A 15,201-nucleotide genomic window follows, 5' to 3' on the forward strand; every position below is an offset into this window, starting at 1 on the left:
GGAAGGCATGATTCCCACAGCGCCTGCAAAACGCAGTCGAAATACTTAGAAACAAGAGGGGCCTCAGAGGACAGCACGTACCTGTGTCTAAGATGGGGGGCCACGTTCTGACATCCACCGCTGCTGCTGCCTCTCGTGACCGCAACAATTTACATATTAATTGTGTCGTCATTAAGCAGGCAGAGCGACTCACCTGTAGGTTTCAGCAAAGGAAAAAAGGGGGGGAGAGAAGAAAAGATATAACATCAAAATCACCTCACATGAAAATGGTTTTAGGACCACCGTTTCACATAACCGGATAGTACAGTGGTACATCAGGTTAAGTACTTAATTTGTTCCGGAGGTCTGTTCTTAACCTGAAACTGTTCTTAACCTGAAGCACCACTTTAGCTAATGGGGCCTCCTGTTGCTGCCGCGCCGTCAGAGCACGATTTCTGTTCTCATCCTGAAGCAAAGTTCTTAACCTGAAGCACTATTTCTGGGTTAGCGGAGTCTGTAACCTGAAGCGTATGTAACCTGAAGTGTATGTAACCCGAGGTATCACTGTATTTAAAGCTTCCTACTAGCTTGCTTCTTCAATTACAATGGCAGAACAGTCATACATGGAAAAAGGAAAACCTTACGCAAAATAAGGGATAATAAAATTATGTGCATTTCCACCCACACACATTGTCATTTTTGGGATTGTAATAACCATGCATCCTCACAACAGCTCTGTCAGGTAGGTTAAGATCAGGCTTCCTCAACCTCAGCCCTCCAGATGTTTTGAGACTACAGTTCCCATCATCCCTGACCACTGGTCCTGCTAGCCATGGGAGTTGTAGGCCAAAAAACATCTGGAAGGCCGAGGGTGAAGAAGCCTGGTCAAGAGGAAAGAACAACAGGAGAAAACTCAGCTGGGAAATCACAAAAGGAGGAGGCCAGGCCATAGAGTTGGCCTTAGTCATGTGTACCATTTTACTGTTTTGTCTTTTGTAACACTTTGCTTTGTTTTTCAGTATTTTGAATTGTAAAATTCCTTTTCATGCCTTGGCAAAATAATTATTATAATAAATTATAATTACGTAATATAATAGTTTTATTCAATGTTATTATAAATGAAGAAAACATGACCAAAAAATTACTGAGTGAGGATTTGAAGCCATCTCAGACTGGTTATAGCAGACACCTGGACCATGGTTTGTGCTTCTTGAGAAGCTTTCCTCCCCATCCCAACCAACTTTTGAAACTAAAAAACGGGTGTCTGTATACATTATATATAACCCCTCCCCCAAAAAATCCATAGTCATGCCTGGAAATCACTGGATCCAAGACACAAAAATTTTAAATAAGCATTTTGACTAGTCAGCTGACCTCCACAATCATCTTGACTGTAGGCAATGTTGTTGCAATGTTCTGGGGGTGTGGAGGTCGAACTGTTATTGGCACACAGCCTGCGTACAAACACCCGTAAAATGCGGCAATCAGGTCTATACCTGCATGATGGAGGAGGAGGAGAAGGAGGAGAAAGAGAAGAAGGAGAAGGAGAAGGAGAAGAAGAAACTGATTATGACGTTCACGTTTGAAGGCAGGTGTAGACACAAAAGTGAAAGTAATTTACCCAGCATAAATACTATGTTGAAACAACATCAATGAGCCTATATTAACAGTGGAGAGTCCTCAGGAAATCTGCGTCTTTCCTGTTTCAGTGTTTCTTAAGCTTCATCAATCGTTTTGATCTGAGCTGCTCTTTTTAAAGACAATACTCTGAAGCCTTCATGGATGCCATCAAACAGCTAATTAAAATTAGAACAGATTTTAAGATAATTCTCTGAATTTCCCTGCTATCTGAAATTATGTTGTCCCATGACCCGAGATACAACTGCCTGGCACCAGCTTTGATATCACTTTGGTGCCAAGCAAAGAGTTTCTGGTTTCAGCAAGCAGTCCACCATATAGTGTAAGCTGCTTTTAACTATGGTTTTATCCATTGTGCTGAATTTTATTCATCTGTTTGGATAAACAGAGTTGTTCTGTAATCTTTGTATGTTTATACACTGAATTTTATACGTGCCCTGAGAGTTTTGTTCTGAAGAGCAGTACAGACATCTTCTAAATGAATAAAAATAATGTCCAAAATAATTTTTTGAAAAATTGCAAGAACACAATCCTTATCTTGCATGCTATTGCACTCCAGGATCCCCAATAAAATAAAACAACTTTTAAAAACAAAAGCACACACATCTGAAAAACATCAGAGAATCATGGGCTCAGATAAAAATGTACTGAAATACTTTGCAACATCTCATGGAAGTAAGACTTTGAATAACTATTTTGTAACAACCATTACTGGCGTCTTGGTGAGGGGCTTTGAGGCTGCTATCCTGCACCCACTTATCTGGGAGCAAGCCCTACTGAAGCCATTACAACTAACTTCCAAGTACACATATATAGGAGATACATTCACAGTTAACTGTGAAAGGACTGTAGGTGATATCTATTGTGAGTAACACTGCTTTGACTTCAATGGGTCTGATCTCACTATGACTCACATTGTTTCTCATCCTGTGTGTACTCATTTGGCCCCATTTAGCAGACTGCTGATGTAACTATTTTTTTAGTTGAGGGATAAATTCAGCTCGCTCTCACCTCATATTTTGGAGCATATGAGGCTGTTATAGTTTGTTCTTCAACAGCACTATAATCATGTAGAGATTTCTGAAGGTGGTGGTAGGTTTCAACAACAGCCCAATTTAGGCTGTGGTTTTAAGGGTACATGTTTAACTGAAATCAATTGCTACAGTCCAGATAAAAGTCAGGCATGCCAAAGCTTCATAAAGAGCAGTGGGAAAAATTGATCATTTGTAGCCTTTCAGTCAGCATATTGACTAATTTTTGCATCTCTACTTACAAAGTCTTTAAGAATCACCGCCGAAAACACATTTTTTGTTCTTTACCTGGTGGGTAGACCAAAGCAACATGGTCGCCATCTTGTAAGTGTCCCCTTTCCATCAACATAACAGCTATCTTTTCAGCTCGTTTATGTAGCTGAACACATGTTAGAGAGTTTGCTATTGTCCCCTGTATTGGGAAAGAAGCAGAGAGATTGAAGTTTTTCTTTCCTTTTCTTTTTAAAAGCACAGCGATGAAAACCAAGTGTTTAACACCACTGCTACAAGTTGAGCCCAAACCCAATTCAAGATTTGGGCCTACTATGTGATGACTACATGGAAGAAGTTTTTCAGCTGCCTTCCTCATAGAATCATAAAATTGTAGAGTTGGAAGGGATCACGAGAGTCCAACCCCTCGCCATGCAGGAATCCTGCCCACAGTTGTCCCTTGGTGGACTCGAACCACCAACCTTCTGGTTAACAGCCAGGCGCACTGACCTAAAAACAGGCATCCCCAAACTTGGCCCTCCAGATGTTTTGGGACTACAGTTCCCATCATCCCTGACCACTGGTCCTGTTAGCTAGGGATGATGGGAGATGTAGTCCCAAAACATCTGGAGGGCCGAGTTTGGGGGTGCCTGCCTAAGAGCTACACCAGTAGTGAGGCATCCCTATGGGGCCTGCATTAGACCCTAGGTGCTGATACATTTGTGCAGTACCACCAGAAATCACATGAAAACATAGCTCCTGTAGATCCTGGCATCCTAGCTAGGACCCATGGGAACTACATTTTCCCCTAGTCACTGGCAGCCAGAGATACGCACAACAGTGTCTAGGGCCTATTGATTGCTTCCCCAAGAACCAAGGAAGCGCTGGAAAAGGAATGGGGCAGTGAAGAAGGCTTTAGGGCCATATTAGACTCTTAATGACATTGTAATAAACATGATGGGACCTCAATCATAGAATGGGCTCAGGTTAAAAACAGTATGGGATTCATTTTGAGAAGAAAGTAGTTTAAATGGAGCCTTCCAAATCACTCATCAGAATCAGCTTAACATCAAGACAGAGGCAGCAATGCTTTCTACCCTTATAGCTGCTCAGTAGTTCATGCCTGCATATTAATGCAGCAAACCTGAAAAATTAAAAAAAAGCCTGCTTAAAAGGGGGTGTTCATGGAAGTTCATTAGCTTGCACATTGGAACGAACCCAGCTAGCAACATAATGGCTTCAGGAGAGGGTTGAATGGGGGCAAAAGAGGGAGCTTGCGTTGAAAGCGTTTGTCTTCACCAAACGTATTAGAGAAGGAACAGGGCAGCAATCCCCACACTGTGTGGGAACTGCTGGCACATCACATAAAATTTTACAAGAATGAAGGGCTTCTGGGAATCTGAACCACCCACCCACAAAGAGACTCAGCTGGGAGGAAGGGCAATAGGCTGGCAGCACAATCCAATAGATTGGCATATATGGTAAAGCCAGGGCCAAGACATTTGGGTTGGCCTTCATTTTCGGGCCAAATTGAAAATACGTAGCCTCCCCAGGGGCAGGTTCGTGCACCCATCTTCATGCTATATCTGTGAAAAGAAGCATGGAATCAGAGGGAGATCTCCTGCTCCTCTGTTCAACTGGTCCTAATAGCGATCCAACAAGACTAAGCTGACATGCCTGTGTGCTTATATCTAGCAAGCACAGACCCAAAGCAAATCTCACTGAACCCTGGGAGTGAGGCCAACTTTTGCCTCCTCTTCTCTACTGCCAGAGCCTGGAACTCCTCTCAGAATGGCTTTGGGGCAGGGAAGCAGCAAGTGAGATTATTGGACACTGTCTGCATGGAAGACACTGGGCTCTTCTCTCTTTCAGAATGAGAGGGTGGTTGTGTGGGTGAAGGGGGTGGGGGAAGAGAGAGAGAATACTATATGGAATCGTAATAAATTCACTGAATAAAGTGAGATGGTCTCACCATGTGCTCACTTGAACAATCCATGCCTTTTGAGTTGTTTCTGGACCTACTTCCTATTATTCCACCCCCACATTGCTCCAAATTCCCAACCATGTGTGGATTCCACAAAGACAACTTGGGTGACCTCATATATTTATTGTTAACAGTAAAGCGAACAGACTTCCCAGCACCTTCAAGAGGCTGTTTAAGAGACCGTGCCCATGCCCCACAAGCTAAATTCAAGAAATGGAAACTGGAGGAAGGGTGCTGAAGTGGAACCACGAGCCTCAGATTGTTTCAAGTTACAGACACATATAAAACTGCTCAGTCCCTGCCAGCCTCGTGGCATAAAAATGATTGGATTGAGCAAATGGGCAGCTGGGGAATTCTCCACCCAATTCAAGCAAGAGGAAGAGCCTGTACTTGTGGCATCTGTGTTTCACATTTTAGCTGGAAACCACAGTTTTCAGTCCCCATCACAACTGGGAGCTTCTACAGGCAATAAAAAAGTATTCAAATTGAATGTCCAAAGAACGAAACCCAAAAACTATCAGAAGGAATGTCACACGTTTTGAAGCAGCTGAAGCTATTATTTTCCTCAAATTTCTAAATGTAAACACACATCCTCACAACTGTTGAAGAAACTAATTCTTATTCATAATGAACATCTCTCTCTCTCTCTCTCTCTCTCTCTCTCTCTCTCTCTCTCGCACAACTCCAGAATTTATTTAACTATCTGCCTCAAAAAGATAAGTGTTCACTGCACAATAGAACGGTGGCACGCTCCATTATCATGCATCAACTGTTTTTATGTACTGAAATGGCTTAATCATAGAGACTAGATGGAATGTTTGAGGGGGGGGGAACCCAACTGAAGATAAGTTGCAAATGAAGGATTTGGTGCTATTCATGATCGTCACATCATCACCTGAGAAGATGATAATTGCACAGTTAATAAAGTTAATGGATCTCAGGGTGATCTGGCTACCTCTGAACAGTTGTGGGTATTTATTTATTTTTTAAAGGCAGGCCTAGAGTGTAGCAAAGGCAGGATGTGATGAGCTCAAGCATGGTCTCTTATTGGCACAATGCACTGATTTTCCCTCAACAACTTTTGCAGTGAAACCTAAGGAAACAAGCAGCACACCTAATAGGCGGGCTGACAGCAGAAGAAGGGCAGGGGATGGTGCAAAGAGAAAGCAAACATTACTATGTTCTAGCCTGTACAATCCATGCACAAACCTCCCATGGTGGAAGTAAGATTAGCAAAGGCATTCTAAGTGAAAGCTCCACAGTGACAAAACCGCATTCCCAAGAACACTTTCAGAAGTTTGAAGTTTTTTTTTGCAAGTATTATAAAAAAAAAATTTCTGCCTGGGGTACAAGTCTATTTTAGACAATTTTATTGGGATTTGTTGTTTTAAGGCTTTAAAGGGAATTGTTTTGTGCCCGAAGCCCCTGCCCAAAGGATAGCCCCGTAATGTAAATAAAACCCAGATCTCCTTACCCTACAATTTAGCAGTGTGTAAAGCACGTGGTCAGGAGTTGTTTGCGCTCTCCATTGTAAGACTTCTGAGAGAAACAGGAACTATGTGCAGGAGGAAGACAACATCAGAGAAGAGAGGTAAGGAGCATAATACTCTACTGGACATTTTAAAAAGCATTTTAAAGAGCTGCCCCTTCCCCTCTTGGACACAGCTGCCAGTTATACACATGCATATATCATTGTGGAGGAATGAACTTAATACTTTTGGGAATGGAAAACTGAAAAGGCAGGATATAAGTATTTTAAAGCCAAGAATTTAAAATAAACTGCTATACTACATCTTGTTCATCAATCAACATAGCAATGCTCTATTGTCTTAAGAGGCTTAAAATCGTTTAAGACTGTGAGATGTGCCTGCAAGGGTTATATGAACAGGAAACAATATATCCAAGAGATATATTCAATGAACATTTATAGGAATTATTGGGGCAACTTTAAAATTGAATACCATTCATAACAATTATCACGTCAGTCATAAACACACACACACACACACAAAGATTCTCAAAGACAAAAAAAAATATGCATTTCAGAATCAAGTCTGCAAGTGCTATAAAGTGATAGCCACATCTGGTTTCTGTATCACATACTGGCAATGAAATATAGGCCTGTTCATACAACCATCAGTTCAATGAAACCTGGCTTTTAGAATTTATTCATTTATTTGAAGTATTTCTATCCTGCTTTTCCAGCATGTGTTCAAAACAAATTGCAACCTTACTACGAGATCTGGAAATGACAAGAAAAAAACTTATATTGCAGTTTTGAGTTTGCCCGCATGTGTCCAATAAACGCTGCACGTATCGTACAACAACAATGCCATTCTGTGAAGCCCAACAACCTATAAGGAAGGTTATCTGTTTTACCTTTCTGGCTTGATCGTTATCTTCTATTTGACCCAAATCTCTGCCGCTTGCCTGAGCAATTCTTTTTCCAGAGACGAGATTCCCCACCATCACAGAGGCAGGGCCAATTTCTATAGAAAGATTTTTACAGTACAATAAAAAAACAACAACAGGCAAGTACTACAATGCAAGACTCAAACCAACACAGTACGCACTAAAACTTGCTAAATGTGCTAAGTATCTCCTACTTTAGATGCAAATGTTCAGCACACAACAGAATAGGTTCCCTTTGTGGGCTGGTTTCCCCTTGATATTACTATACAACCATAATAGACAAGAATGACTGACAAGCATTTTCATGAAGTGACACACATAAACCTAGATGACAACAGAACAAGAACATAAAAACATTTCTACCCCTGAAGAAGACGTCAACCAATATGGCTAAGGTGAGGCCAGAACCTTGACTATTCTAACCTGGATACTTTAATAAGAAAATATAGCTTCCCGTCTACAGAATTTCAATGACTCGCAGAGGTGGAGGAAAGTTAGAGAAGCTTTACAAAAGAAGAAGAACTCATGACAGGCAAGGAGACATCATTGACCAGTCAGTTTTTACCTCTAGTTATCATTCTCAGCTAATCTCCCTAGAGCTGGAGGAGCAGGGAAGATTAGATGAACCAAGATAACAGACAATAAAAAGCCTACTGCCCAGCAGCATCTCCTTCCTTCTCATCAAGGTGAGCCTTTCCAGATTTCCACTACTGCTGGGAGGCTCAACAAACACCACAGCCCAACGACGTTTTTGAGTAGCAAGGGAAACGTGCAGCAAGTTCACAGAGGAGCATCAACAGTTTGTATCTTCAGTTGGATCAGAATAATTTTCTGCAATACCTATGTACTAAAGTTGGCGTCTCAACGACTAATGAACATATGATTGTAGACAATATGAGCTAGATGGAGCACTGATCTGGCCCAGTAGAAAGGCAGCTTCCTACGTTCCTAAAGTATCCAGTAAGCCTATTATTTATGCAGCCATTGAGCTTACCTGGCTGTTTTTGTCTTGGTTTAGGCAGGTTTGTTACACAGGTGTGTGGACACATCAACACATTACAGGGATGCAGTGCTCCTTCGAGGAAAAGCTGCTTCGTTTCGGATAAATGGATTCCACCGAGAGGAGTCTTTGGGAGTGTGTTTGCTGGTACCAGGGCTAGGCAGTAAACTCCCACTTGATGAATACTGTCTATAGCCTAGAAACATTAAAAAGGGAATTTAATGCAAGGTCAGATGTGCAAGGAGGAGCTGTAAAAAGCTATTTGGAAATTCTCTACCCTCTAAAAGAGGCATGTCCAACTCCCAAGAGACTGCGATCTACTCCCAGTATAAAAATACTGGCTGTGATCCACCCACTGTCATTACCAGGAGTTGTTGAGTTTTTTTATGGGAGGATTACACAAAGTTGTTGAGCTTTTTTAAGGGGAGGTATAAGGAACACCCAGGAGATCACTTTCCTTTAGCCCACGATTGACATGGGACACCCACGCAATCAACCAGTAGATCGTGATTGACCTGTTGGACATGTCTGCTCGAAAACAATAATGTCATGTGAATCCAATAATGTACTGTGAATTCAAGGTAGAAGTATAAAAAGTCTGAGGCTGTCAAGATTACTCAGTTGGTGATCTCAAATAAGCAAACTCAGAGACACAAAACATGTCAAAACCAAATGGTCCATGGCTCCTTAGTCACTGTGCACATCAGATGTGCACTACAAGGCAAGACTAATTATACCTATGGAAAAAGTAAATTTGATTTTAATGCAGTCTTGTACACTGAAGCAGAAACAGCCTGTTTCAATTATTTTTTCACCATATATGTATGTATGTATATCCTCCTACAACCATGGATTTCAAATTGCTACAGAGGCAAGAGAAAGAGAAGAACACGTTCCTGTCTAAGTCTTACTAGCTCACTGTTTGTGTATGAAAACTGTAGAAGAAGATCCTGGATGAACTGTCCGCTCTCCGTCATGAACTTCCAGGTCAAAAGTATGCCGATTATGTGATACAACGAGCTTCTTCAAAACTGCCCAGAATCTCAAAACATACTGGTTGTCCTCACAATAACAAATGTGACCTTGCTCTTACCAGCACACATATTCAAAGTATAATAGCTTTAGACAACACCAAGGAGCACAATATGGTCTATACTATAAAGCAAGAGAGCCTGTGTGTCCCAACACTGACAAATATGCAATAAACTCATGGATTCCACCAGAGTGTCATTGTAATGACCCAAAAGTCTAGCAGGGATCAAGGTTCAGAGTCTGAGGTTGCAGGCGCCTCCAGCTATGGAATCAAACCAGGTCCAGAGCTTCAAGCCTGCTCCTGGAGATTGGAAGACCACTGTGTCTGGGGCTGATAGACAAGAGCCCACAAAAGCAAACTTCCATAGCATTAGGATCTGTAACTTTCTCCTGAGCAATCTGCATTGCAAGGAGTGCACCAGAAGGGAGGATACAGAACTGAAGAGGATGCTTAAAAAGGCTCAGACTGCTCTTAACCCTGTCAGAGGAAGTTGCTCAAGTGGAGCTATCCGTGGTCCAGCAACATCTGGCCTGTCTCGCTGCTTTCTCTGTGGGATCCGGCATGAGACAAACATGACAGGGGACAGTGATATCCAACTCCTGCCACGCCCACCGATCCAGCCTTAGCTCCAACCATTGATTTAGCAAGGAAGCATTTCTGATGTGGTTTCATCTTCCTATCAATGTTTCTTGAAGCATAAGTAAAGAAACTTACTTCACCTGCAGAATTCCTCTACCAAAAGTGATTACTTTGCTCAGCGTTGCCACTGTAGGACACACTGCTAAATACAATGTGAAGTTAAATGCACAAGGCAATTAAAAACTCCCACCTCCCCGACTCAGTACCATGCTACCTATGAGCTATGACTCTCCACATGGTTCAATACACTTGAAAAACCCCACTTTGAAGCGTTTTCTTTTTTCAATCAAGTATGCAACAAAACCTGGAATGCTATGCTGCCACATTTATAAAACTTCCCATGCTCTCTCTGAGTGCACAAGGCCTCAAAGAAGAAACATGTGTCAAGAGACCTTATATGCAACCATCAATATCTGGCACCTTCTGTGCAAACATACAGTGGGGAGGGTGCTGTCAGTGAGGTTGTGCTTAAGCAGCCTGTGGGTTGCAGGGAACCCAAGACCTGAAGCAAGTTCTCCACACCAAAGTGGAAAAATGAAGAGCCACTAAGCAAGGCTGGTATCACTTTTGTGCTTCGTATCCTGCTGTGTATTCTCCACCGGCATGAAAAACCGCCTTTCACACGCCATTCCTTGATTTTCCTTAAAGTTCATGCAAGTCCACAGCACAGTTACTGCTACTCTAATCAGAAGACAGGGGAGAAGCAGTTGCTTGTTCCAAGAGGCAGTGGGGAAGAATTAAAAATAACTCTTAAAGCCTGTCCAAACAAAGAATATGACTCTTTGTGCAGTGGAAGATTCCAGGGAGGATACAGAAGGATTAACTGAGTGGCAGTGAGAATGGCTTTTGTTTTGTATACTGATGTCTCACCTCTGTATGTGAGTGGCAATAGATGGAGAAATTTAGGCTCATGCTTCCAGGGAAGGTGTGGCACACCTGGTCACCCAAACTTTCCATTTGACCCTGCGGATTACAGCTTAAGCAACTGTACCTGTAGCACTCTGCTCATCCACTGAAAGCTGTCTTCCTCTGTAGAGTCCGGCCTTTGCTCAGCAACGATAACTATCCTCTCGTCGTGAAGAACGCTCACTGAAAACACTGCTATTCTGTGGGGTGTGCAAACCAGGACAGATAACTGTGTAAGAATACCAAGTGCAGAGAAAACTGTATTTCATTATCCTCTGTGACTCATTACTCATTAGTTATGCAATTGAGAAGATTGGGGCTCCAGTTCTTATTTATTCTAGAAAAAGCCAGCTGCACGCAACACCTACATGATTTTAAAATAGAGCACTGCTGAAGAACAGCTTTTATAAAAGAAGAGCTTGTTTCAGATTTCCAAAGCTTAACACACAGAGTCATCGCAGAAGATGTTATTGCTCTGTATATGATCAAGCCCATCAATGCAGCAGAAAAATAAGGCTTAAAGCGACACAACAGCAAAGAGCCACCACTGTCCACATTTTTATTTAGATGCATTTAGCTCCATTTGTGACACACCGTCAATGGAACGCCCTTTCCCAGAGAAACTTGCCTACTCTGAGGTCATTTCAGTACCAGGAAAAGCCCTTTCTAATTTCCTTGGGCCTTTTAATTTGCTCCTGCTCTAAATTTGCTTTAGCTTTGTCACTATTTTCATGGTGCTTTTTATGTTTTCTTACTGATCTGCTATTCTGTATAAATATTTACGTGTTTTTGGTCTCATAGCAAAGCTGTCTTGAGAACCTGGTTATGCAATGGCATATAAACGCATAAAATAAACAATTTATTTTTTTTTAAATAAACATGTTTTTGCTATGGCTTTTTTCTGGAATGAAAAGAGCATCTGCTCTAAGCAATGCAAATGCCTTTTCCACAATACAATATTTATTTATTTCTGGGGGAGAAAAGTGACGCAAACCTTCCCCTGTAGACAAACTTCATTGGTTCCACCGCGAGCGCCGTGGCTACAATGTCATCTGCGTTGTGCCTCCGTCCGCTGACGACCATCAGCCCATCCATTTTGCCAACAACAAAGACAAGCCCACCTGGGCCAATAAACCCCAGCAGCCCAGTTCTTATGAAAGGGTATTCGCTGATTGGGGCACCTGAACTGGTCATGGGGAACACCTGCAGGACACACACACAGAGAGAGAGAAAAGTGCAGGAAATCAACTTTTATTTTGTTACTGAGTCGGCTATAGAGCAAGAGTGTTCAGAAAATAGGTCGGGATCCACTGATGGATCTCTGGGTGATTCTGTAGTACATCGACAAGGGCTCCTGACTTCCAGCTGTTTAACAAGAGCAACAACTGAAATGCTTTTCCTTCCTGCCTGCCCTAAATTTGGCTGCAGAAATGAAGGACGCTCAGGGGAAGCCAGGAGTGGGCTTCTGTAGGAAAGAATTACGAGCTCGGTTCTGATCTATTTGCAGCCCCTTTCCCAAGATGCACAGAGTTAGGTACATCCATCCTTGTATCATAAAACCATGCATAAAACACACACCTTAAAATGTGCATCCACGTTACAGTCAATCCTTCCCTTCCCTTCCTATTAAATGGGTTCCAGTATAAAATATTTAACGTTTCGAAAGGGATAGCGTTTTCCTCTTTTTAAAAAAGTTCCCCATAAATTCTTGTTCCAACAGTGAGATGTGGGGCTCAGTGGCAAAGCATATGAATTGCATGCAGAAGACCACAAGTTCAATCCCTGACATCTCCATTTAAATTATCAGGTAGGAGACAATAGGAAAGACCTCTGCTGGAAACCCAAGGAAAGCTATTGTCTGTGACTGTAGGCTATAATAGGCTAGATGTACCACTTGTCTAGGGATGCGGGTGGCACTGTGGGTTAAACCACAGAGCCTAGGACTTGCCGATCAGAAGGTCGGTGGTTCGAATCCCCACGACGGGGTGAGCTCCCGTTGCTCGGTCCCTGCTCCTGCCAACCTTGCAGTTTGAAAGCACATCAAAGTGCAAGTAGATAAATAGGTACTGCTCCGGCGGGAAGGTAAACAGCGTTTGCGTGCGCTGCTCTGGTTCACCAGAAGCGGCTTAGTCATGCTGGCCACATGACCCAGAAGCTGTACGCCGGCTCCCTCGGCCAATAAAGCGAGATGAGCGCCGCAACCCCAGAGTCGGTCACGACTGAACCTAATGGTCAGGGGTCCCTTTACCTTACCACTTGTCTAACGAAACCGCCGGGAAAGTTTGTCAGTAGTTTTGCATGTCCACCAAAAAACAACAACCAAAAAACAAAACAAAAACCCAACAAACCCTGAATCATTAGCAGTAGTACTAATCCAAAAGCATTATTCAAACTTGAAGGGCTAAGCAGGGAACAGACTTTTAGGACTCAAACTCACCTCAAATGTGTTTTTGGTCATTCCAGAGAGTCCATAATAAGATGTACCTGTCGCAATAGCGCATACGCAGAGTTCCCCTACTTCATCTGTCCGACAGAGTTGAGGAACTCCATCAGGCTTCACAGCACACATTATGGCTATTAAGAGAAGGCAAAAAAGTTTTTTGGGTTTTTTTTTAAAGGAAATACGGTTTGCAAGTCTTGCAAAAGATGCATGTAGATAATAGAACCAAACTGTCAAGTTGATTTCATAGTTTTATCGCACAATATTCATACAAACATTAGAGATTTTAAAATCTAGTTTTGCACCCTGCATGGGGTGTTAGATGTGGCTGTAATTGCTTGCACTGTCTTTCAAGCTCTGAAACAGCTAATATGAAAGATATCTTGAGTAGGCTTCCTACCAAATGCCAAACTTCTATTCAGCGCCGGGAAGGGTTGTCACGGTAACTACTGTTGCCAGCACACACACACCTTTTCCCAAAGAAGAAGGTTTTTGAGTGCTATAGCGAGAAGAGAAAGCTACAGAGGCAATTCTCCGAACAAAATCACACCTTAAATCTTGGGTTGAGGTTACACACTAGGCATTCTGTTTCAGAAAGCGAAGTGGAGTTGGGTGTAGCTCTGGAACTTCTTTCAGAGCAGGAAAATGAATGAGGTGACAGCGAAGTATTCGGGTGTTAGAAAAAGTCAGAGAATGAAGAAAACCATCAAGCAGAGGCTGTGGGACTTATTTCATTTTCTTTGGTAGGGTCCCTACCTCACCCTAACAGTTTAAATGGAAACACCTGCCTGCAAGACTTGTTTGCATTTCTAATTAAAACCTAAAGGTTGCATTTCAGCTGGCAGAAGACCTTTGTTAAAACTCAGCGTGTTTTATAAGCAGCCACAAAAAACCCCCACAAGATGCAGCTTATATCCAGATAACGATGTACATGATTGCAGTCATGTCAAATAGCTGCTCAGGATGTGAACTAACATCTGCCCTTTTGGAGTCTCCCTGGGATTGTGGCAATGGAGACTCTTAAGATGCAAATTTACCACTGGAAAACTGTTGAGGAGGCTGCATGTAGAAGGATATAAGAACAGCCCCAATACTTATTATTAGGGACGCAGGTGGCGCTGTGGGTTAAACCACAGAGCCTAGGACTTGCCAATCAGAAGGTCGGCGGTTCGAATCCCCACGACGGGGTGAGCTCCCATTGCTCGGTCCCTGCTCCTGCCAACCTAGCAGTTTAAAAGCATGTCAAAGTGCAAGTAGATAAATAGGTACCGCTCCGGCGGGAAGGTAAACGGCGTTTGCGTGCGCTGCTCTGGTTCACCAGAAGCGGCTTAGTCATGCTGGCCACATGACCCAGAAGCTGTATGCCGGCTCCCTCAGCCAATAAAGCGAGATGAGCTCCGCATCCCCAGAGTCGGTCACGACTGGACCTAATGGTCAGGGGTCCCTTTACCTTAATACTTATTATTAGGGTATTCTTATAAAAAAAATTTTTTTAAAAGACATAACACTGTCAAGAAAAGAAATCTTCAGGAACAAGCCTGCACTACAACTTCATGGGAGATTATTCCACCATGCTAAAAGTTTCTCCGCCTCCTAAGGCTTCTGCTGTTTCCAATCTTGGTCATAAAAGGGGAATGCCATATAGGACTCCTGATTGATTGCTTCTGCAGTAAATCCCGAGACAAGCAAATGTTTAGAAATGGGAAAGGAGCCAATGTGGCAGAGGAAAGAAGGTTAAGCAAGAGCCAGAATGCCTTTATAAGTGCAAGGAGTCCTGGCTTTGCAACCCATTTCCATCCGCTGTGAAAAGGTACAGTAAGGCACCCAGCTCCACATTAGCTGTGGCTGTAGAATCAGATAAAGACACACATTTCGGGTGGGGAGGGAGAATAAGAGTTCCGAACATAAAGGAAGAAGAAAGAAACCATC

General features: G+C 42.7%; 1 protein-coding gene across 6 annotated transcripts in view; it reads right to left on the reverse strand.

Moving 5' to 3' along the window:
* Positions 1–15,201, reverse strand: part of DIP2C (disco interacting protein 2 homolog C) — a 301,056-nt gene that overhangs the window by 40,843 nt on the left and 245,012 nt on the right. For all 6 annotated transcript variants that reach the window (XM_079996376.1, XM_079996372.1, XM_079996374.1 and 3 more), the window contains 9 exons: positions 13,270–13,406; positions 11,827–12,035; positions 10,918–11,032; positions 8,249–8,450; positions 7,222–7,331; positions 6,317–6,397; positions 2,937–3,060; positions 1,354–1,475; positions 82–193 (listed from right to left, as the gene is read on the reverse strand). In XM_079996376.1, the coding sequence (XP_079852502.1) occupies positions 82–193; positions 1,354–1,475; positions 2,937–3,060; positions 6,317–6,397; positions 7,222–7,331; positions 8,249–8,450; positions 10,918–11,032; positions 11,827–12,035; positions 13,270–13,406 (1,212 nt within the window). The remainder of the gene's footprint in view (positions 1–81; positions 194–1,353; positions 1,476–2,936; positions 3,061–6,316; positions 6,398–7,221; positions 7,332–8,248; positions 8,451–10,917; positions 11,033–11,826; positions 12,036–13,269; positions 13,407–15,201) is intronic.

The sequence above is a fragment of the Podarcis cretensis genome, assembly GCF_951804945.1.
Source record: "Podarcis cretensis genome assembly, chromosome: 12".
Taxonomy (NCBI): Eukaryota; Metazoa; Chordata; class Lepidosauria; order Squamata; family Lacertidae; genus Podarcis; species Podarcis cretensis.